Source organism: Syngnathus floridae, chromosome 6, assembly GCF_059516105.1.
Source record: "Syngnathus floridae isolate MCC-2025c chromosome 6, RoL_Sflo_1.0, whole genome shotgun sequence".
NCBI lineage: Eukaryota > Metazoa > Chordata > Actinopteri > Syngnathiformes > Syngnathidae > Syngnathus > Syngnathus floridae.
Genome location: NC_142418.1, coordinates 4,895,237 through 4,919,511, shown reverse-complemented (window position 1 = coordinate 4,919,511; position 24,275 = coordinate 4,895,237). Strand labels below are relative to the sequence as shown.

The 24,275-nt window shown below is 50.3% G+C and overlaps 2 protein-coding genes across 21 annotated transcripts in view; one reads left to right on the top strand and one right to left on the bottom strand.

The window, feature by feature from the left end:
* Positions 1-232: 232 nt before the first annotated feature.
* Positions 233-2,888, bottom strand: LOC148395991 (uncharacterized). 2 transcript variants are annotated; one of them, XM_088378133.1, is made up of 3 exons: positions 2,352-2,888; positions 1,714-1,991; positions 233-1,305 (listed from the first exon to the last, which is right to left on the bottom strand). In XM_088378133.1, exon 3 carries the CDS (start codon positions 1,188-1,190, stop codon positions 255-257), a length of 936 nt encoding a protein of 311 aa, XP_088234259.1. In that variant the 5' UTR covers positions 1,191-1,305; positions 1,714-1,991; positions 2,352-2,888; the 3' UTR covers positions 233-254. The 2 variants fall into 2 exon arrangements, with proteins under 2 accessions (XP_088234259.1, XP_088234258.1); XM_088378132.1 differs by having other exon boundaries at positions 1,714-2,888.
* Positions 2,755-24,275, top strand: part of LOC148395990 (unconventional myosin-IXAb-like) — a 55,242-nt gene continuing 33,721 nt past the window's right edge. For 8 of the 19 annotated variants that reach the window (XM_088378123.1, XM_088378121.1, XM_088378122.1 and 5 more), the window contains exons 1-2: positions 2,757-3,103; positions 16,412-17,385. In XM_088378123.1, the coding sequence (XP_088234249.1) occupies positions 16,483-17,385 (903 nt within the window). In that variant the 5' untranslated portion in view covers positions 2,757-3,103; positions 16,412-16,482. Of the gene's footprint in view, positions 3,104-16,411; positions 17,386-24,275 lie in introns of all 19 variants that reach the window. The other 11 variants (XM_088378111.1, XM_088378114.1, XM_088378112.1 and 8 more) reach the window with 5 other exon arrangements.

Sequence of the window (24,275 nt, the reverse complement as noted above, 5' to 3'; positions counted from 1 at the left end):
ACAGTTGTATTGCACGCACGACACTTTTTTTTTTTTTTTAAATTAAGTAGTAATCAAATATAATTTACGATTGGCTTCATGCGGGCCAGACAGGGACGCTCAAAGGGCCGGATGTGGCCCGCGGGCCGTAATTTGCCCAGGTCTGCTTTAAAACCTCACCAGAGCATTCCCGACTAATTGGCAACATTTTTTAAATCCTTGCAGCTCTACAAATGACAACAGGCAACATTAATACAAAATAAAAGTTTATTATTTCAAGTTGTTACATCTCTTAAAAATCTCACCACATTGTCTCGTACATGTCCACCTTCCTCTTCCTCCTCCTCTTCGTCATTCACATCCTGCATTCTTGTCACAGCAGGAGTGTCCCAACGGTCCCTGTATTCCTCTCCTTGTCTCTCGCATATATTATGCAGGGCGCAGCAGGTCAACACCATGGACTTGACCATCTGGATGTCGCTGTCATTCCTCTTGGTCAGACAGCGCCACCTACCTTTGAGTCTGGAAAATGCTGTGCGCACCATGGTTCTGCCGCAGCGCACGCTCTCGTTGAACGCGCGCTGCTCTGGCATCAGCGTACCGTCTTGCCGGAATGCTTTCAACAGCCACGTCTTTAACGGGTAAGGCGAGTCTCCCAGGATGTAGTAGCCGGGTTCCAAGCACCCTTGTTCGGCTGTTTCCCACAACGTAGACTCCCTGAGTGCTCGGGCGTGGCGCAGACCTCCTGCCATGCCGGCGCATGCGCTCCAAAAGAGCCCCTTGCCATCCACCACGCCTTGAAGGATGATGGAATGCCAGCCCCTGGCATTGATGAAATCCCGGTGCTTCTCCTGAGGCGCGATGATGGGGATGTGGGAGCCGTTGATGGCCCTGACGCATCGGGGAAGCCCCCACCTTACCTCGATGTCAGCCGCCGTTCCGGCGAGCATCTCCGGGTCGGGAAAGCGAATGTGGCATGGCAGCAGCAGCGCGCAGGCAGCCGAGCAGAACTCCCGCAGGCAGCGGCACACCGTGGTCTTGCTGACGCCGAAAAGGTGGCCGATACTTTGGTACTCGCTGTTGGTGGCCAGCTTCCACAGAGCGACGGCCACTCGCTTCTTGAGCGGGACACACACGCGGAAGTTGGTGTCACGTTTCTCCATGGCCGGCCGTAGCTTGGAGCAGATGTCCAGGAAGGTTGCTTCGGACATGCGGAAGTGACTCTGCGCGCGTGAAGCCTGGGACGATCTGGTCCCACCACATGCTAGAGTGATGCACCACCCAGATGCTCGGACGGCGCCGGCGCTTGAGCAGCAATTGAAGCATCTGGAAAGCACATTGCGTTGGGTTTGGTTATCAAAGGAGAAATAGTAGTAGTAGTACTATGTCTGCAAAGACACCCTGGTGGAGATTGTTAGTAGTCACAACACGTTCACGTAACATGTTGTTTTTGACTGACCCTATTTATGACTTTTGCTGGATTAATGTATTGCTGTTTCTTTACTAGTATCAATCATTGACTCGTGGTGGTGGTAGTTCACCAAACCAATTCTTTCTTTGCCATAAAAATGGGTTTCTTAGCTCCAATAGTGGTTGTTGGCTTTTCAAAAAGCTTGGTTTTGTTGACATTTTTCTTGACAGTTTAAAGATCTATTCTCAAATATCTTATTGTATCTTGTATCAGCTATTTTTTTTTGTTTACTGGACCATCGTGCCGAAAAAAGTCACAATCACCATCTGGCGCCGCCGTCTTCGTCTCGGAAAGGGGTCGTCCTCCAACAATTCCCAAACTCTCCTCATTTTCTCCGCAGTGTTCCTCCGCGCAACCTGCAATCTCCTCTCGAACAAAGCTTGCCTTCTTCTCGTGATAAAGAGCCACATGCCAAGCAGAAAGAACACCATCGACTGTATGTTCTCCATTGTTGTCGTTTGTTTACTTGATCGTCACGGGCTTGACAACCGTGTCGCGTGATTGTGGCGTCATAGTGTCTCCACACGCGTCTCTTTCCCGCCTAAACACAAACCATATGCAGAAATGGCGTCGAACGTAACGTTACAGAGTATTATTGTTGTTATATTAAACATTTCTATTTTGTATCCTGTTTAACAAACTGTTATAATTCTAATATCATTTTTTGTAGACACTATTCAAATTTGGTCAGTGTACACAAGCTTTGTACCGCTCGTACTCAAAATTGCAATTTAAAATATTTATACTGTACTATACATACTATACTACTATAAATACTTTTTGCGTATTTTGAATCACAATTTTAGCTGCGGTTTATGAAACAAATTGCTGACTAGTTTGCGCGACATAACCAAACGGGTTATGTGTAATACACATTTTAACCACACAAAGGCGACCTTACCTTGACTATCGGATGTGAATCAAGCGTCATAGCAAACGTCAAATCATTTGTAGGTGAAATTAGTTTTTGAAGTCTTTGTGGAATATGTAACAATGTAAAATGATTTTTTAAATGACAATGTCACATAAAAATAATATGAAAACGTTAATTTTACTAAAATGAGCAATATTATATTTTCATATTTATGTATATAAGTTAGGGATGAGCGAGTACAAATATACCAGGTATTGGGATCAGGCAAGTGTCCTTATTTTAAGGTTTTGGGTACTGATGGAGTCTGTCAAATCTCGCTATCTCTCTGTCTATCTATCCAATTTCCCTCCTAAGTGAGCGGTCAATTGCTAGTCTAAATCTGATTTGTTATTGTGTTCGTAGGAGTGTCCCCCCTTCTCACCACTTCCCTATTGCATCCCACGCGTGGACGCGCGGCGCGGCCACGCGCAGTTGTGTGGAGGAAGCCTTGAAGAGAGGACGGCAGCGTGTGTGACGTGTGTGAGGTGACGTGAAGTGACGGCAAGGACGGCAGACAGATTCTGCCAGAATCCTCCAAACACACACACACATAGACACTGGAGCAGCTTTCCCACCGGAATTTGATTCTCCATGATCGACACATCGGACCGGCGGATTGTGGCTGGCGTGTCCGGACGCACCGCAGTGGGCTCCGGCTGACTCGGTGGCGGTTGGCCGCTCTCCCTCGTCGCTTGGGCGGACTGGAGGAGGAGGCAGCGGCAGCGGCGGAGGCGGAGAAGGTAAGACCAAAGCCCCCTTCTCCTTCCTTGTCTTTTTTTTTTCTGTGCGGACATCATGTTGCACGCTGTCATCATGTCCACAGTCACATACCGCGGTTATGAAACCAAAAAGGTGGAATATGCTCCCCCCCCCCCCACACACACACGCGCCCCTTGTCGCAGCCGCCTCGTTTGAATGTCAAATGGTTTTCTTATCTAACGTCTCCATGCGCATAGATATATTTTTGTTCTGAGCAATGTGTGTTCATGTAGTCATATTGTCGCAGTCCCTTCTAAAGGGAGGGAGGGAAGGACAGAAGGGAGGGGGGTGCTTCCAATCTCCTTTGCAGCCGCCCCCCCCAAAAAAAAGAAATAAATCAAGCAAGGTTCTGATGTGAATGCCCCCCTCCCATTTTTGCAAGTGATGTTGCTTGAGGAGTTAAAAATGAAAGACTAAGTGATTGTAAAATGAAGCCGCAAATGCAAGTCATTCATTGCTAGCATCATATTGGACTCTCGTGGGGTCTCAAGCTGTTTGGGGCTTCTTACTATGATCCTCATACACTTGTGCCTTGAGGTCCAATTTTGCATGATTTTTGAGATATGAACCATCTTTTGTCTGATTTATGTTTTCTTTAACTTGCACTCACAAACTTGACATACAACGGTGGCCGTGACTCAACACGCGTCCCAACTAGCAGCGACTGGTCCGATAGAAAGACTGGGGTCCAAGCGATTGTCACAAAAAAGGCTTCAAGTTGCATATTGCCCCCTCCTAGTTGAAGTTTAACCGTCAAACTAGCAAAAACAAAGACGCAAGACGTATTAGAGGAGCTGAGACCATCTTCGTGTACACAATAGCAGCTGTTTATCGGTCTTGTGCTGCTGCCAGTTGGCTGATGAGCAACTCGAAGGCTCCAACTTAAGACACACTTTTTGTCCAGGTACTTCGACTTGGTTGCAAATTCCCTAAACAAACATTAGGCTCAGTGGAGACTCATGTTCTTGTTGGTCAGCCGGTGTGACAACGCTGCCGTGGGCTAGTTGACAAGTTGAGACTGGCCATCTCATCTGGTCCGATAGCTCGCGTGATAGACTTGCTCGACGGGGGGGGGGGTGTAAAAGCCCACAGGGAGCCTGTGGCTATTTGTACCAAAATACAACCGTGGCATCACTTCAGGGCTTTAATTATTATTTTTAGTTAATTTGAATACAACTAAAAATAATAATTAGTTATAATTTTTAGTTAATTTGAATACATGGGGCCCGGCCGGGCACAGCCCGAAAAGGAAACGTGGGTCCCCCTTCCCATGGGATCACCACCTGTGGGAGGGGCCAAAGGGGTCGGGTGCAGTGTGAGCTGGGCGGCGGCCAAAGGCAGGGACCTTGGCGGTCTGATCCCCGGCTGCAGAAGCTGGCTCTTGGGACATGGAATGTCACCTCTCTGGCTGGAAAGGAGCCCGAGCTGGTGTGCGAGGCAGAAAAATTCCAACTAGATATAGTCGAACTAGCCTCCACGCACAGTTTGGGTTCCGGTACAAGCCCTCTCGAGAGGGGCTGGACTCTCTTCCACTCTGGAGTTGCCCACGGTGAGAGGCATCGAGCAGGTGTGGGTATACTTATTGCCCCCCGGCTGGGCGCCTGCACATTGGGGTTCACCCCGGTGAACGAGAGGGTAGCCTCCCTCCGCCTTCGGGTGGGGGGACGGGTCCTGACTGTTGTTTGTGTCTATGCACCAAACGGCAGCTCAGAGTACCCACCCTTCTTGGAGTCCCTGGAGGAAGTGCTGGAGAGCGCTCCTTCTGGGGACTCCATCGTTCTACTGGGTGACTTCAATGTTCACGTGGGCAATGACAGTGAGACCTGGAAGGGCGTGATTGGGAGGAACGCCCCCCCCCCCCCGATCTGAACCCGAGCGGTGTTCTATTATTGGACCTCTGTGCTCAACACGGATTTTCAATGATGAACACCATGTTCAAACATAAGGGTATCCATGTGTGCACTTGGCACCAGGACACCCTAGGCCGCAGTTCGATGATTGACTTTGTAGTCGTGTCATCGGATTTGCGGCCGCATGTTTTGGACACTCGGGTGAAGAGAGGGGCGGAGCTGTCAACTGATCACCACCTGGTGGTGGGTTGGCTCCGATGGTGGGGGAAGATGCCGGTCCGACCTGGCAGACCCAAACGCTCTGTGAGGGTCTGCTGGGAACGTCTGGCAGAATCTCCTGTCAGGAAGAGCTTCAACTCCCACCTCCGGCAGAGCTTTTCCCACATCCCGGGGGAGGCGAGGGACATTGAGTCTGAGTGGACCATGTTCCGCGCCTCCATTGTTGACGCGGCCAACCGAAGCTGTGGCCGTAAGGTCGTTGGTGCCTGTCGTGGCGGCAATCCCCGAACCCGCTGGTGGACACCGGCGGTAAGGGATGCCGTCAAGCTGAAGAAGGAGTCCTATCGGGCCGTTTTGGCCTGCGGGACTCCGGAGGCAGCTGACAGGTACCGGATGGCCAAGCGGAACGCGGCTTCGGCGGTTGCTGAGGCAAAAACCCGGGCATGGGAGGAGTTTGGTGAGGCCATGGAGAATGACTTCCGGACGGCTTCGAGGAAATTCTGGTCCACCATCCGGCGTCTCAGGAGGGGGAAGCAGTGCAACATCAACACTGTTTACAGTGGGGATGGCGTGCTGCTGACCTCGACTCGAGACGTCGTGAGTCGGTGGGGAGAATATTTCGAAGACCTCCTCAATTCCACCTACACGCCTTCCATTGAGGAAGCAGGGCCTGGAGACTCTGAGGCGGATTCTCCAATCTCTGGGGTCGAAGTCACTGAGGTAGTTAAAAAACTCCTCGGTGGCAAGGCCCCGGGGGTGGATGAGATCCGCCCGGAGTTCTTAAAGGCTCTGGATGTTGTGGGGCTGTCATGGCTGACACGCCTCTACAATATTGCGTGGAAATCGGGGACAGTGCCTCTGGATTGGCAGACAGGGGTGGTGGTTCCCCTCTTTAAGAAGGGGGACCGGAGGGTGTGTTCCAATTACAGGGGAATCACACTCCTCAGCCTCCCCGGTAAGGTCTATTCAGGGGTGCTGGAGAGGAGGGTTCGTCGGGAGGTTGAACCTCGGATTCAGGAGGAGCAGTGTGGCTTTCGTCCTGGCCGTGGAACAGTGGACCAGCTCTACACCCTCGGCAGGATCCTCGAGGGTGCATGGGAGTTTGCCCAACCAGTCCACATGTGTTTTGTGGACTTGGAGAAGGCGTTCGACCGTGTCCCTCGGGAGGTTCTGTGGAGGGTGCTTCGGGATTACGGGGTGCCGAGCCAACTGATAAGGGCGGTTCGGTCCCTGTATCACCGATGCCAGAGTCTGGTCCGCATTTCCGGCAGTAAGTCGTATTCGTTCCCAGTGAGGGTTGGACTCCGCCAAGGCTGCCCTTTGTCACCGATTCTGTTCACAATTTTTATGGACATAATTTCTAGGCGCTGCCGAGGCGTTGAGGGTGTCCGGTTTGGGGACCTCAGCATCGCATCTCTGCTTTTTGCAGATGACGTGGTGCTGTTGGCTTCTTCAAGCCGTGATCTCCAGCTCTCGCTGGAACGGTTCGCAGCCGAGTGTGAAGCGGTTGGGATGAGGGTCAGCACCTCCAAATCCGAATCCATGGTCCTCGATCGGAAAAAGATGGAATGCCCTCTCCGGATCGGGGATGAGATCCTGCCCCAAGTGGAGGAGTTCAAGTATCTTGGAGTCTTGTTCACGAGTGAGAGGAGGATGGAGCGCGAGATCGACAGGCGGATCGGTGCAGCGTCGGCAGTAATGCGGACTCTTTACCGGTCCGTTGTGGTGAAGAGAGAGCTGAGCCAAAAGGCAAAGCTCTCAATTTACCGGTCAATTTACGCTCCTACCCTCACCTATGGTCACGAGCTATAGGTCGTGACCGAAAGAACGAGATCCCGGATACAAGCGGCCGAAATGACTTTTCTCCGCAGGATGTCCGGGCTCTCCCTTAGAGATAGGGTGAGAAGCTCGGTCATCCGGGAGAGACTCGGAGTAGAGTCGCTACTCCTCCACGTTGAGAGGAGCCAGATGAGGTGGCTCGGGCATCTTATCAGGAAGCCTCCTGGACGCCTCCCTGGGCAGGTGTTCCGGGCATGTCCCACCGGTAGGAGACCCCGGGGACGACTCAGGACGCGCTGGAGAGACTGTCTCTCAGCTGGCCTGGGAACGCCTTGGGATCCCCCGGGATGAGCTGGATGAAGTGGCTGGGGAGAGGGAAGTCTGCGAGTCCTCCTAAAGCTGCTGTCCCCGCGACCCGACCCCGGATAAGCGGAAGAAGATGGATGGATGGATGGATGAATTTCAATACATGTGATCCCCTTCACGTGGCTGTCACGCGTTTTTTCCCAGAAAGCAAAAGCGCCAGCACTAACTTTCATTTAAGAAAACCCAGAAATAATTGGGGCCAAGCACGGACCCTTGTGGCACACCGGCTGTAGTAGTTCTGAATTTACATTCCTGCCTTTCCGGCCTAATCCAACGATGATTTTTCCACGTTGGCTTGTACGCACATTTAGCTCTGACGTCTCCCTGAGTTGCATGTTCACATGAGGGATTTTGGAGGAGGGAGGGGATAAGGGAAGGGGGGGGTTGTCTGTGCTGCCGCTGCGTGGGTGACTTTGCAGGCCAGCTGCCTGCTGTCAGAATGATGTGCTCAGCCCGCCTCGCGCAGACTTTGCCACTTACATAATAAGCCAAATAAAATGTTAATGTCAGCAAAGATGACGGCGCAATGAGGGTTCTCTCAAGAGCGTGCCGCTTGCTCGGCAAACTGCTGCCAAGCGTGTTCAGGCAGTTTGGGTTTTTGTCGACCAAACGCACTGGATGACTCCTAAAAGACAACATCATGTACCTGATTGCAAGCAATTGTTCCCGTCCCCCAAGCTGCAAGGCCGCAATTCGGTTCCACGTGGACGACTATTTTAATTATTGAGTCATCTTTTCAAGTCATTGTTGCACGTAAAATTGTTCAAATCAACAGTCTGTGATATTTGTCATCCTTTTCGAAAATGGACCGACCGTGTTTTGTGTTTCTTCAAAATAAGACATTTACAAACATCTGCTTTGACTTTACAACATAATGACCTAAGCAGTTAACCGAATCGGTTTCAAACCGTTCTCAACATCAATCCTTTGCATGTTACATAGCTTAATTGTTATTTAGTTTTGTTCCATCACAAATAAACTTCAATCAAGTCGTTAGAAAACAGAAACTGAGATAAAAATGGTTTCGTGCAAAATAAAATGTTATCCGATTAATTGCTTGCATAATCGAAAAATAGATGACTGCGACAGTCTTGTTCTGACTGATGCCTTTAGTGCGGCTTGTATTTCCCAGTTTCCCTGCGTTGTGTTTAATGTGGGGGACGTCACACAAGTTTCAGCTGAGCATGTTTGCGTTGACTTTGGGCTTTCCGATTTCTGAGCAGGACTCATTTTACGTTATGGCCAAGAATCGATTTCGAATTGGAGCTTTACATTTGCCGTCGAGCTGGAAAGTCGCCGGAGGTTTGTTTGGCGTAAGCTAACACCAAGATGAGGTCATGGCTTTGTAAACCGTGTTGGCGCCACGTTCCCTTATGTATCTCTCAGCAGGTCTATTAATAGAGCGCCACACAATGCCACAGGGGCGGGGTCATCTTCATTTGATGCCATCATTGTCATTTTCAGCTCAAATGTTTCCTTCAGGGCAAAACAAAGAATATTGCAGTAAAATTGGATTTGGTGTGTTTTAAGGCCACTCAGTCGATCTTCTGTCAGTGGCGCAATTGTCTTGTGTTCCATTTTTTTTTGTGTGTGTTTTCCTTTAGGCGCTACTTTTGTTTGCTCATTTTCAGCTTTATAATCATTTGACTTAGTGATTGTGGAATTTTTTTTTTTGCCTCAAACCTTATCAGGTGAACCGGAGTAGAGTATGTACTGTACGTTCGTCTGAAGTTGTTGGCACAAAGAAGAGATCCGCCATATGAAGCAAATGGCGTCACGCTGGCTGATTAGAGTGAACCGTCTGGAGACAATCAAACGCTTTGTAGCGCGGCGGCGGTGGTTGCAGTCAGATGATCAACATCTGCGCGTTGACTGACACTCGCCATTAAATCTCATTCGTTGTCAAAGATGTGCAAAACGTCACCCTTGGTTGAGGCTCCACTTTTACGACAGCCTGCGAGGCACTTAGCTTTTGGAAACTATTCGTCCTAGAGGAAGTCGCAGCAATCGGAATCATCCCTTAGTCAATTGCCGTGCGGCGAAGGCGAGATGCGATGGAAAATGTGATATTTGAACGTATTGCACGCAAAATACTCCTCAAATAAAGCAAACTTGATTCATCGATCATAGTATTTTCCACTTGTGAGGAGCACCGAGCGCTCTGATTGGCCGGCTACAATGAGACGAGGGTGGCGATTGGTTTGTGGCGTCGGCTGTTGTCATGGCGCTGAAATGGCTCTGTGCGTGTGTTGTCAAAGTGGAGTTAATTAATTCAAATGAAGGCAAAGAACCAGAAACACACACGCACGCTTGTTGATGCCTAATCCCCGTTTCTAATCCTTCATCATGGATTGGTCTTCCATTGTGACCATCGTGATGATCTAATCTCACTTGATTGATTGTTGATCGTCATCACAATAATATTCATGAACAGTCGGCCTCGGCCGCATTCAATTGAACCGGCACTTCTTGTCGTTTATTGTGATTCCGTATTTGGACGATTTGAGACTCTTCGAGGTGCACTGGAGGCCGCCAAAGTGCAAGTGCTGTTCGTCTTTGACCGACTGACAGTCGATTAGAGCAAGTAGGGAAGACAGCGACTGCCATTGAGAAGAAGGCAAGCGCGCACACGCGCACCAACAGTGGCCGCTAAATGGATTTGGTGGCTGGAAGAAGGCGGGGGGAGGGGGCGCAGCATCTGCACGCCACCTCTTACATGTTGTGTGTGTGTGTGTGTGTGTGTCTTTGTGATACAAAATGGACACGTCTGTCTGTATATATGCATGTATGATGAATTTTTAAAAATGCGTTTGAGGAAAATAGGTCGTTCTGCGTTAGTATCACATCAAAACCACAATTGTTATTGTTGCGATGTTCCTATGCTGCGCTCAGCACGTGTACCGACATCGGTGAGGTCTTGCCTGCTAAGCGGAAACATTTATCGCTCTCGCACTGTGATTGGTTGACGACCTGTCCAGGGCGCATCTTCTTAAGTGTGTGAACTTTGGTATGAGATGGAACGATGAGCTTTCGCTTGAACGAGATGTGCCCCGAGGCTCGTCCCTAATGACCGCATTCTTGCAACTGTTATTGATACTCGTCGTGGCACTCTTTCCTCTCACGCATGCACACGCGGGTGTGTTCACGCGCTGTCATGTCACGTCGTGCAGGTGGCAACCATCCCGTCCGTCACACAGTAAAACACACGCACACGCACACACACACAATGATGATTATTGGGCCAAGTGTTTCAAATAGGGTTAGGGTAAAAATAATGACTAAGCGTAAATTTGGATTTCAATTCTTTAGAAGTTATTTGATGATGAGACTGCGAGTTAGTTTCAATTCGTTTTGGTTTCTCCATGACTAGGGGAAGCACAGCTTCTCTGATGATTTGAAATAACCCAGGCAGGAAGTGATGCGACACGAGCGCCTCCAAAGTGGAAGTGAAAGTGACCACACAGCTCAACCAAAAAGAAGACCTTGACACTTGGATACAAAGCCCACTTTTGTATAAAAGCAGCAACTGTTTCTTAATGCTTCTAAACAATAGACACCAAGGCACAATTATTTAACTCATTCACTCCTGTGGACGTTTATTCCCGTCGATCATAATCCAACCATTTACTGCCATCAACAAATATGTTCGTCAAACACATGTTTCAACGTGTAGGCGTGCAAGAGGGTCTGTAAAATTTGGATTTATGAATGGCTGTTTGGCAAATGGCGCCATTGCATCGCTTTGTGTTTGACATCAGCAAGATTAATATCAGCGTTGGTTCTGGTTGACAGATAAAACTCATTCTCTCTACCTTTTAATCAGAAACCTGTTTTGTGAGTGTGAAACTAACCCATGTTGCACAGATGATGACAAAAGTAGGAAAAATGAATGAAGTCAAGTTCCTGTGCTCTGACAAAATGTTTTAGGGGTCAAGAGAAGAACTCTGACCTCGCTGACAGTTTTGGCTTTCGTCTGAGTTATCGGTACTTCCTGCTGTGATGCGTCTAAAAACAGAAAAGTGTCGGCGAAGTAAGAGCGCAGTTGACCCTCGCACATTTGCAGTCTGGCTGATCCCTTGATAAAAGAAGATAGGACGAATGCTATAGATCTATGATCGTTTCCTTTACATCCCGTAACATCTTTTTTGGACGGAGACATTTGAATGCTGATCATTTCAGATGTTTTTTTTCCTCCTATAGTCCCACTCTGAAAAATCGCTTGAGCTTTTGCCACTTGTGACGTCATGGTGAAAAGGTTTTAAAAAAAAAAAAAAAAAAAAAAAAAAAGGTCATATCCGCACAAAAGTGGGGTTTTCCCCAAGAACTAAACACGTCGTGCGGTTTTGAGCGCTGTCGGTCAATGTTGCGCTCCTCTCGAGTGCGTTTTGGAGCGCGGCCCAGCTAAATAAAAAAAAAAAATCTAGCATGATGTGCCGCAGTGTTCCAAAAATTGAATCTCATCTCAGCATCGATCGTTTTAATGCGCAGAAACCAGAAGTTGATATTGATCATCGTCCCCGCAGAAAGGCACGTGGCTAACCGGCGGATCAATGAAAATGATGGCGGTATTGGGGAGGCATTAGGACCTGCCCCCGCTGCCGTTATGGTTACAGTCAATACCTATGTTAACATTTCGTGAAAATACAAAACTACAACTGAATCAATTACAAATAAAATGTAGAGTGCATAATATGAATTCTGGATCATTTATCAACGAAATCTAGAAAGCCACAATAATAATAGTAATAATAATAATTAAGTATTATTAATACTACTTACTACTTACTACTACTAATAAAAATAATAATAAATACAATGAAAATAAATAATAATAAGACTATATAATGTATGCAGTATAAATAGAAGAGTTTTCAAAAAAGGTTGATCATAATATGAAACAAGCTCTTCATCCAATGAAGCGATTACATTTTTGCATTTGGCCCTTGTTCCAAAGTGTTGCTCAAATTGATTTCAAGCAAGTGTGTGACGGTAACCATGGCAACAGATGCTCCCTTACTGGCTGGCCCTTTTACAGGGTTGGGGTTTTAAATCAATACCTCCGCTTTCGGGATGATGTCATCCCAGAACAGGACGCTGTTGCAATGTTAGTGACGCAAAAATGCACTTTGGGACCAGCGTGTGTGTGTGTGTGTGTGTGCGTGTGTGTGCGTGTGTGTGCGTGTGTGTGCGTGTGTGCGTGTGTGCGTGCGTGCGTGCGTGCGTGCGTGCGTGCGTGCGTGCGTGTGTCACTTTGGTGACATATTTTATGTTGTTGTGGCACCTCAACCGAGCAGAGCCTCCAATGACTCGGCACTCATTTGTTGTGAAAAACTTTTTATTATTCTTTTAATCTGTTTAATTGTGTCACATAAGACAGCAATTACGTGAGTGAGTGAGTGAGTGAGTGAGTGAGTGAGTGAGTGAGTGAGTGAGTGAGTGAGTGAGTGAGTGAGTGAGTGAGTGAGTGAGTGAGTGAGTGAGTGAGTGAGTGAGTCGGTTAGTGTATGTGTTAGTGCATGCACGTGTAGTTTGTGTTTTGTGCCATGATGTAATTCCCGCAATGATCCATTTCTTTGAGTTTACAGTATCAGTCTGAGTTTGGGCTCAGGCAGGAAAACACACTTCCTGTGTCAAAAGATTTGAAGTGCAGTCCGTGTATGCTTGTGCGTGCGTGCGTGCGTGTGTGTGTGTGCGCATGTGTGTGCATGTGTGTGTGTGTGTGTGTGTGTGTGTGTGTGTGTGTTGAGGAATGCTGAGGTTTGGTGTTTATTGCTGTTACACTGGTGAGAACTGAATGCAGGCCGCAGAGCAAGAATGAGGGAGGGGAGCGGAAGAGGAGGATAAGAACGATTCAGACCAGAACTGGTTTGTTTTTCAAATGAATTTATAGTATAAAGGCAAAAAGAAACCAGGAACGTTTTGGTCTTAAAGGACATCTCAATTTGTTTTAGTTTTCACATAAACAACAGACAAATAGCTTTCCTGTTCCTAAAAGGGACACGAGAAACCCACAAACAAAATCCCAAAAATTAATCCGTTGCGCTTTGTGTGTGTGTTTTATGGTTGTCGAGTGGATTTTGAAAAGTCAATTCAGTGGGACTCATCGCTTATGACCCCGCCCCCTCCTCACATCCCCTAAAAAAATAAACCATTACTCGAAGTAGGGCTTTAGCTTTATCGTATGGTAATCTGTAATATCCTTTATTTCCTAAAGGGCATCTTTACATTTCTGACAGCTTGTTCTCCAGAAATTCACAGTAGCCAGGGCAGCAGCTAGCGTACATTTTTACTGTTGCTGAAAAATTTTCATGTCCACACATTGCCTTTAATGGCAAAGTCGCACCTCCCAACATGGCTGTCACGGCGGTTAGCTAACTTGCTACAGCAACTCAAACAAACAGCGATATGCTAATCAGAGGCCTGTGTCTTGGGGTCATGAACTCTAGCTTAGCAACTGTTGCTATGTTAGCCTGCTGATTCAAAGCCTGATTTTTATTCATCCATTTTCATCCATTTTCTGAACCGCTTAGTCCCCACGGGGGTCGCGGGCGTGCTGGAGCCTATCCCAGCCGTCATCGGGCAGTAGGTGGGGGACACCCTGAACTGGTTGCCAGCCAATCGCAGGGCATACAGAGACAGACAACCAATCGCACTCACACTCACACCTAGGGACAATTTGGAGTCTTCAATCGGCCTACCAAGCATGTTTTTGGAATGTGGGAGGAAACCGGAGTGCCCGGAGAAAACCCACACGGGCCCGGGGAGAACATGCAAACTCCACACAGGGAGGGCCGGAGGTGGAATCGAACCCGCACCCTCCTAACTGTGAGGCGGACGTGCTACCCAGTGCGGCACCGAGCCGCCTGATTTTTATTTTTACATAGAATTATTCAAATAAGTACATTATCAATTACAGCTAGCCAAATGTTTGTTGGCAATCTACGACAACAGCAAGGTTGTGAGCGATTATTTTGAGACCATTGGTGTTGTCTTTGTTGAGTATCTTTTGCAAAAAACAATTTTCTGAACACTGTGACCTACCGAAATTTTAAATACATGTTGAATTGTTTCTACAAGCGCACGACTGGTGTGACTCGCAAGGCCGACATTTGAAGTCAATGAAGAGCTTGTCACTTCCTTGGGTCATCTTGTTTGTCTTCCATTTTGTTCCTTTTGGTCGGACATAAAGCGAGAGTTGTCGCGGCCCTCAGTCGCTCACTTTATCTGGTTTTGGAATCGGGCCCTGTCTCGTCACGGATCACAGTCGGCCTCTGTGTGTTTGCTCCACGGAGGGTGGGCGAAGCGTGGAAGGAGATATGTCTCAGGAGCTCGCAGAAGCTCCCTTGAGATCTTTGCTTGAGTTCAACCAAGACACTATTTTTTCCATAGGGGCATAGTTTACCAACCATCTGCTTCATAGTTTTGTGGTTCTGCGTTCGAATCCCAGCTCAGGCTTTCCTAAATGTTATGTTCTCGTCAGGTTCCACAGCTAAAGAAAAAAAATCCTGTTGGGTTCAGCAAAGTAAAGAAAACTACAGGAACTTAAAGTCCCAATGATCATCGTCACACACACATCTGGGTGTGGTGAAATTTGTCCTCTGGATTTAACCCATCCCCATGTGATTTTGATCCATCCCCTGGGGGAGAGGGGAGCAGTGAGCAGCAGCGGTGCCGCGCTCGGGAATCATTTGGTGATCTAACCCCCCAATTCCAACCCTTAATGCTGAGTGCCAAGCAGGGAGGCAATGGGTCCCATTTTCATAGTCTTAGGTATGACCCGGCCGGGGTTTAAACCCACAACCTTCCAGTCTCAGGGCGGACACTCTACTACTAGGCCACTGAGCTGGTATACTAGGCCACTGAGCTGGTTTCTGTTCTCTGTAACTTGAACTATGAAAGCAGAAATGATTCCGAGGCCTGTGAAATTGAAAGCTAACTAATGTAGCGACATGTTGCCTTTGAAATAACCCTTGTACAGTATGTTGTAATCAGTCTTGTGCTTCATTGTAGCGACATTGGTCACTGCCCTTGTTAGCATCAATTAACCTTTGTGTATGTGTGTGTGGCGGCTCGGTGGCGGCTCGGTGGCGCACTGGGTAGCACGTCCGCCTCACAGTTAGGAGGGTGCGGGTTCGATTCCACCTCCGGCCTTCCCTGTGTGGAGTTTGCATGTTCTCCCCGGGCCCGCGTGGGTTTTCTCCGGGCACTCCGGTTTCCTCCCACATTCCAAAAACATGCTTGGTAGGCCGATTGAAGATTGAAGAAATTGTCCCTAGGTGTGAGTGTGATTGGTTGTCTGTCTCTGTGTGCCCTGCGATTGGCTGGCAACCAGTTCAGGGTGTCCCCCGCCTACTGCCCGATGACGGCTGGGATAGGCTCCAGCACGCCCGCGACCCCCGTGGGGACTAAGCGGTTCGGAAAATGGATGGATGGTGTGTGTGTGTGTGTGTGTGTGTGTGTGTGTGTGAGACTGGCCACTATAGACAAGGAAGTGAGCGGTGAATTAGCCCATTGTTTGGCTCATTACAGCCACTTTTGTGCGGAAGGTGGCAGCTGTTAATTTTGGCACTTGGCGGGATTCTGTTCTCTGGGTTGTCACATGATCACACATGCGCACACACGCATAATGGTTTTACGGCAGTGACACGCCGTCAATGCATAAAGCGTCTTGTTGTTGCATCATGTGCCTGCGGTCTTGGTTTTCACCGCATTCATCGCCGAAGTTCCCCCTCAGCACCCCGACAGAGAGTTTATTGAGTGGTCGCCACCATGTGACGACTCGGCTGGTTTCCCACGATAGATGCTACTTCGATTATTTCTGATTAAAAATGAGTGTTTGGAATGGATTTATTTTCACAAATAGTGAAAATACGCATTTGATTGACTGTAGGGCTGAAAGATATTTTCCCAATAATATGCAGCCCCAATTGACGGCCAGAGAGAAATGCATTAATGAATGAGTTGTCAATAATGAAGCAAACAAATTATTATTATTATTTTTTTCTAAATATTTTTTAAAAATTCACCAGTATCCCAGCACGTGCTTTTTCACCAACCAGGCTTTGTCTCCTTCAGGTTGGGATGTCCTGAGTTGCTGCCAGCGTGCCCGGCGAGAGCGCAGCGCTGATGGGAGCGGCTGTGCCACCATGAGCTTACAAGATGGCAGCTGCAGCTACGCCAGCAGCACCAACATGGCCGCCGCCAGCGGCAGCATGCGGCGGCGCCTGGAGGACCAGGAGTTCAGCCTTCGCGTCTACCCGGGCTCCCTGGCCGAGGGCACCATCTACTGCCCCGTCATCGCCCGCAAGAACACCACAGCGGCCGAGGCCATTGAGTGCCTCATCAAGCGGCTGGGCCTGGAGCGCACCAAATGCTACGTGCTGGCCGAGGTGAAGGAGTTTGGCGGCGAGGAGTGGGTCCTTAACCCCGGCGACTGCCCCGTGCAGCGCATGATGCTGTGGCCCAGGAGCGCCTTGGAGAACCGCGGTGGGCTGGGCAGCGGCGACGATTACCGCTTCCTCCTGCGCGAAAAGAACTTGGACGGTTCCATCCACTACGGCGGCAGCCTCCAGATGTGGCTGCGGGTGACGCAGGAGCGCCGCCGCATGGTGGAGCGCGGCTTCCTCCCCCAACCGGCGGGGAGCGACCCCCCGACGGATTTGTGCGCCCTCCCCGAACTGACGGAGCGCGCCCTCTTGGAGAGCCTGCGGGCACGTTTCCGCCAAGAGAAGATCTACACCTACGTGGGGAGTATCCTCATCGTGGTCAACCCCTTCCAGTTCTTGCCCATTTACAACCCCAAGTACGTCAAGCTTTACGACAATCACATGCTGGGCAAGCTGGAGCCACACATCTACGCCGTGGCCGACGTGGCCTACCACGCCATGCTGCAGCGTCGCCACAACCAGTGCATCGTCATCTCGGGCGAGAGCGGCTCTGGCAAGACGCAGAGCACCAACTTTCTCATTCACCACCTGACTGCCCTCAGCCAGAAGGGCTTCGCTAGCGGCGTGGAGCAGATCATCCTGGGGGCGGGGCCCGTGCTGGAGGTAAGACTCAACGACGCTGCACTTTTTTTTGCGCCTGTCCGAGCAAGCGCAGTCCTGCCTCAAGCCGTGCTTTGGACGCCAACATTTTTTTGTTTTGTTGGTGTCCTGGCGGGCATATGTTCTTTATCCTCTGCAAAGAACGACTCATTTGGATTCAACCCACCCAATCAGCAACCTAGAATAAAATTAACTAATTCGGCTCAAAATCGGCATAGCGAGTAAAAAATAAGACGGCAAGTAATCGTGGCTGTGAATGTGCTCTCTCCAGAACCAAAGGCTCATTGGACTTCATTTAGTTGGTCGGGAATTCCCAGCAGTCCGGCTGGCGTGCAGCTGCCTCACTCTCGTTCCCGGGGCTTCACTTCCCGCTCGTATGTTCTAAATTAGACGCGGAGGTGACAAAAGCCCAGACGACATACAATGAGAAGGCAGCAGGTTGGTCCTCTGGCCTCGGGATGCCGCAGCTTGTGAAACGGATTAGAAAGCTCCCGCGGCCTATATTTAGTGCGTATGATATGACGAGTATATCCAGGCCATGTGACCTAGAAACCGAGTTTGCTCAATCTCTGCATTGATGGCACTAAAAAAAAAAAAGATCATGAAATGGTGACTAATCCATCCTGGATTACAAAATAAAAAATGGATTATGGATTATGAAAAATCATTGGGGAAGTTTTGCGAGGTGACGAAACAACCCGGTCAATTCAGGACCTTTTTTTTTTTTTTTTTGAATTGTTGAGTTGAGCTGTCAGGATGCACGTGGAGGTGTTGTCCGCACGCAGCTGTGGATGTTGACGGGCAATTTGATTACTCGCTTGCTAGCTCTTTATTTACGCTTCATCATCTGGCAAGCGTCAAGGCGGCTGACGGCTGACAGCTTCCAGTGCAGCTGCTTGGTGTGAAACTGCTCAATGTTGCTTGGAAGACACGTCACAAATTATTTTTCTATTGCGATGACTTCACGGTTAACACCGAGATGAGATGATTCCCCCCCCCCTCCCCCCCCAGCAACTGTTCAGGCAATGTAACACACATCGTCTGCATGAAGACGCTTTGCGTGTTTCCGCCTCCAAAGTGGCGACAGATGTCTCCTGAGGCATCAGGTGTTTGAGTCCCACCATTACTCTAATGGCCATGTGTCTAAGTGACGCCCGTAAGTGCGCACGTTGGAAGAAACGATTAGTTGGCGAGAGCTCAATGTCAATGTCGTCTTGTAATGGCTCTGTTGAACTTGAATGTTCACTCACGTTTCTGCCTTGACTTGTGTTGTTTACCAACCTTCTGCAAAAGCTTTCTGGGCCACCGAGCCCAATTGCGCGGTGCTAACCGAGTCCAGATGACAGCCTGTTGTTGTGGCCTCTCGCAGAAGCGCCCCCTCCCCTCCCCCGCCCCCTCCACCAGATGCTTCCCATCCAGATGTCCTCAGTGCACTAAAGCAGGCAGGCCCCCCGAGGGACACGACCTGTCTCCTGCGGCTGATGGATGGTTCCAGGTAGTTCCCAGGCCATCCTCTCTTTTTGCGGTTCCAGAAGGTGGAGACGAGTGGCCCGGGATGGAGGACAGCTCCTCGCTTTCACCTAGTCAGTCTCGAGTTCGGTGTACAGTTACAACACCAGAAGAGGTGAACTCGCTAACCCGATCACAAAAGGACCAGCTCAGTGGCCTAGTAGTAGAGTGTCCGCCCTGAGACTGGAAGGTTGTGGGTTCAAACCCCGGCCGGGTCATACCAAAGACTATAGAAATGGGACCCATTGCCTCCCTGCTTGGCACTCAGCATTAAGGGTTGGAATTGGGGGATTAGATCACCAAATGATTCCCGAGCGCGGCACCGCTGCTGCTCACTGCTCCCCTCTCCCCCAGGGGATGGATCTAAATCACATGGGGATGGGTTAAACGCAGAGGACAAATTTCACCACACCCAGATGTGTGTGTGACGATGATCATTGGGACTTGGGACTTTAAAAGGCTTTCGCAGCCTCCTTCCATTGTGCCACTTGTAAACTTCCCCCTGCTGCTCTTACCATATCATTGTCTGCACTATGCTAGCCGATGCTATGATTTGTACGTTGTGACGGGACGTTGTGATTTTCCAGGATTCTCGTAGAAGTGATCATCCATTGGTTAGCGCCGTTACATGGCTACGCGTTGACGAACCGTCACTGATGCGCCGGCGCAACTTCCTGTTAGCACTTCCACGCCGATAATCCGTGTCCTCTGGGCAAGCCAGCATTCTTCCTCAAACATCTGTTTGCCGGATTATGGTGATCACATTCTGTCCTTCTCGGGGAGCATTCCTGCTTTGCGTTCTCAGGAAAGCCCAGGACAATTTGACTGCAGACAGCTGCACGGCGTGGACTCGCTCGATCCGAGTGGGATGTTGCGCATTGGAAAGACGTGATGTAGCAACAACACGTTTTTCACTGGTTCTGGTAGAGCACGTCTTTGTTTTTGTTTTGATCTTGTTGAATGGGAATTTCCCCATTTTTGTGACTGATGATGTTATCGTGGTCTATCTTTAGATTGATGTGCGATTGGATTGATGACTAGAATTGATTTAGCTTGTAAAAAGATTAGTCAAGATGCTAAACATGAATGAACACATGGCTGGAGCCAAAGCAGTCAAGTTGCGCTCAAGGCCAAAATAAAAAATAAAACAAATCGCTGTGCTATAAAACATTGTGGTAAGGACAGAGATGATACAATATGCCAATTTCCATTTTTTTTGTCTAGAAACATAGAGTTTTTCTTTTCCTGGTTTAAAGACCGCTAACATGGCCACCATTGTACATTGTGACACGGCTAACTGTAGACTAGTCATTAAAAAGGTTCCAAAATGTCAAGCTAACACAAAGAAACAGCTGGAAGTTCTGAAATTGGGCTCCCATCTTCTGAACGGATAAAGAAAAAAAATCTTTCATCTGTGCCCCGTGGCTCCCCTGACAACTTATTGCTTGAATGTTTTATGCTAACACGCTACATGTTCCCTTTGCGCAGCCAACTCGACTTTGGAATATGCGAAGGAAGTACACGTGTCGTAACAGACTTGAGTGGAAGTGGCCCAACGCTCCAAATGGGCCTGATTTAATCGAAGCGCCGCTGCCGGCACCGCCATCAGAAGCAGATGCGATTACAAGCATTAGCTGCAAAGAAGCCATCTGGGCCCCTTGCGCTAACTCAATCTACGCTAAGCGCTCTTCCGGTCCAGTTACGACCGGCGCTGAGGCAACTCGCTCCCGAGAATGTGGCATATCGGTTCTTAAGTCAAGACGTATGAAAAGTCTCGAGCGTCCTTTTAGTTATTTTTGAGAATGAAAATGTACGAGTGGAGGTGTCGGTGTGTTTTTTGTTGCCTCGGGCCTTTGTGAGCCTCAAGCTAATCAAGCTAAATCCTTCTGCTGGAAGAGATAGGGCAACTGTTTTGGCTTTCATTTGAAATTCAAAGCTGCTTAATCTTCATATGTGCCGCAAAATCAAAATAAAATTTTTTTAAAATTTAAAAAAATTTTTTAAAACCCCTCCGCGAGTCGTCACCTTATCGTGGTGGAGGGGTTTGCGTGCCCCTATGATCCTAGGAGCCATGTTGTCGGGGGCTTCATGCCCCTGGTAGGGTCACCCATGGCAAACGGGTCCTAGGTGAGGGGTCAGACAAAGCACGGCTCACCCAAGCCCCTTATGATGAAAACCATAAATGGACTTTGTTTTCCCTCGCCCGGACGCGGGTAACCGGGGCCCCCCTGTGGAGCCAGGCCTGGAGGCGGGGCTCGAAGGCGAGCGTCTGGTGGCCGGGCCTTCGCCCATGGGGCCCGGCCGGGCATAGCCCGAAATGGAAACGTGGGTCCCCCTTCCCATGGGCTCACCACCTGTGGGAGGGGCCAAAGGGGTCGGGTGCAATGTGAGCTGGGCGGCAGCCAAAGGCAGGGACCTTGGCGGTCTGATCCCCGGCTGCAGAAGCTGGCTCTTGGGACATGGAATGTCACCTCTCTGGCTGGAAAGGAGCCCGAGCTGGTGTGCGAGGCAGAAAGATTCCGACTAGATATAGTCGGACTAGCCTCCACACACAGTTTGGGTTCCGGTACAAGCCCTCTCGAGAGGGGCTGGACTCTCTTCCACTCTGGAGTTGCCCACGGTGAGAGGCGTCGAGCAGGTGTGGGTATACTTATTGCCCCCCGGCTGGGCGCCTGCACATTGGGGTTCACCCCGGTGAACGAGAGGGTAGCCTCCCTCCGCTTTCGGGTGGGGGGACGGGTCCTGACTGTTGTTTGTGTCTATGCACCAAACAGCAGCTCAGAGTACCCACCCTTCTTGGGGTCCCTGGAAGAAGTGCTGGAGAGCGCTCCTTCTGGGGACTCCATCGTTCTACTGGGTGACTTCAATGCTCACGTGGGCAATGACAGTGAGACCTGGAAGGGCGTGATTGGGAGGAACGGCCCCCCTGATCTGAACCCGAGCGGTGTTCTATTGTTGGACTTCTGTGCTCGACACGGATTTTCAATAATGAACACCATGTTCAAACATAAGGGTGTCCATGTGTGCACTTGGCACCAGGACACCCTTGGCCGCAGTTCGATGATCGACTTTGTAGTCGTGTCATCGGATTTGCGGCCGCATGTTTTGGACACTCGGGTGAAGAGAGGGGCGGAGCTGTCAACTGATCACCACCTGGTGGTGGGTTGGCTCCGATGGTGGGGGAAGATGCCGGTCCGACCTGGCAGACCCAAACGCTCTGTGAGGGTCTGCTGGGAACGTCTGGCAGAATCTCCTGTCAGGAAGAGCTTCAACTCCCACCTCCGGCAGAGCTTTTCCCACGTCCCGGGGGAGGCGGGGGACATTGAGTCTGAGTGGACCATGTTCCGCGCCTCCATTGTTGAGGCGGCCGACCGGAGCTGTGGCCGTAAGGTCGTTGGTGCCTGTCGTGGCGGCAATCCCCGAACCCGCTGGTGGACACCGGCGGTAAGGGATGCCGTCAAGCTGAAGAAGGAGTCCTATCGGGCCGTTTTGGCCTGCGGGACTCCGGAGGCAGCTGACAGGTACCGGATGGCCAAGCGGAACGCGGCTTCGGCGGTTGCTGAGGCAAAAACCCGGGCGTGGGAGGAGTTCGGTGAGGCCATGGAGAATGACTTTCGGACGGCTTCGAGGAAATTCTGGTCCACCATCCGGCGTCTCAGGAGGGGGAAGCAGTGCAACGTCAACACTGTTTACAGTGGGGATGGCGTGCTGCTGACCTCGACTCGGGACGTCGTGAGTCGGTGGGGAGAATACTTCGAAGACCTCCTCAATTCCACCTACACGCCTTCCATTGAGGAAGCAGGGCCTGGAGACTCTGAGGCGGATTCTCCAATCTCTGGGGTCGAAGTCACTGAGGGAGTCAAAAAACTCCTCGGTGGCAAGATCCGCCCGGAGTTCTTAAAGGCTCTGGATGTTGTGGGGCTGTCATGGCTGACACGCCTCTACAACGTTGCGTGGACATCGGGGACAGTGCCTCTGGATTGGCAGACTGGGGTGGTGGTTCCCCTCTTTAAGAAGGGGGACCGGAGGGTGTGTTCCAATTACAGGGGAATCACACTCCTCAGCCTCCCTGGTAAGGTCTATTCAGGGGTGCTGGAGAGGAGGGTCCGTCGGGAGGTCGAACCTCGGATTCAGGAGGAGCAGTGTGGCTTTCGTCCTGGCCGTGGAACAGTGGACCAGCTCTACACCCTCGGCAGGATCCTCGAGGGTGCATGGGAGTTTGCCCAACCAGTCCACATGTGTTTTGTGGACTTGGAGAAGGCGTTCGACCGTGTCCCTCGGGAGGTTCTGTGGAGGGTGCTTCGGGAGTACGGGGTGCCGAGCCAACTGATAAGGGCGGTTCGGTCCCTGTATCACCGATGCCAGAGTCTGGTCCGCATTTCCGGCAGTAAGACGGATTCGTTCCCAGTGAGGGTTGGACTCCGCCAAGGCTGCCCTTTGTCACCGATTCTGTTCATAATTTTTATGGACAGAATTTCTAGGCGCAGCCGAGGCGTTGAGGGGGTCCGGTTTGGGGACCTCAGCATCGCGTCTCTGCTTTTTGCAGATGACGTGGTGCTGTTGGCTTCTTCAGGCCGTGATCTCCAGCTCTCGCTGGAACGATTCGCAGCCGAGTGTGAAGCGGTCGGGATGAGGGTCAGCACCTCCAAATCCGAGTCCATGGTCCTCGATCGGAAAAGGGTGGAATGCCCTCTCCGGATCGGGGATGAGATCCTGCCCCAAGTGGAGGAGTTCAAGTATCTTGGAGTCTTGTTCACGAGTGAGGGGAGGATGGAGCGTGAGATCGACAGGCGGATCGGTGCAGCGTCGGCAGTAATGCGGACCCTGTACCGGTCCGTTGTGGTGAAGAGAGAGCTGAGCCAAAAGGCAAAGCTCTCAATTTACCGGTCGATTTACGCTCCTACCCTCACCTATGGTCACGAGCTATGGGTCGTGACCGAAAGAACGAGATCTCGGATAGGGTGAGAAGCTCGGTCATCCGGGAGAGACTCGGAGTAGAATCACTACTCCTCCACGTTGAGAGGAGCCAGATGAGGTGGCTCGGGCATCTTATCAGGATGCCTCCTGGACGCCTCCCTGGGGAGGTGTTCCGGGCATGTCCCACCGGTAGGAGACCCCGGGGACGACCCAGGACGCGCTGGAGAGACTATGTCTCTCAGCTGGCCTGGGAACGCCTTGGGATCCCCCGGGATGAGCTGGATGAAGTGGCTGGGGAGAGGGAAGTCTGGGAGTCCCTCCTAAAGCTGCTGCCCCCGCGACCCGACCCCGGATAAGCGGAAGAAGATGGATGGATGGATGGATGGATAGAATTTTTTAAAAAAGCCAGCCCCTCCCTCCACCCCACAGGCTATTGTGGTGAACAATGAAGTTAATCATTTAATAAT

Coding starts and splice junctions, on each gene's coding strand:
- LOC148395991 (XM_088378132.1), bottom strand. CDS start 1,190: ATGTCCGAAGCAACCTTCCTGGACATCTGCTCCAAGCTACGGCCGGCC.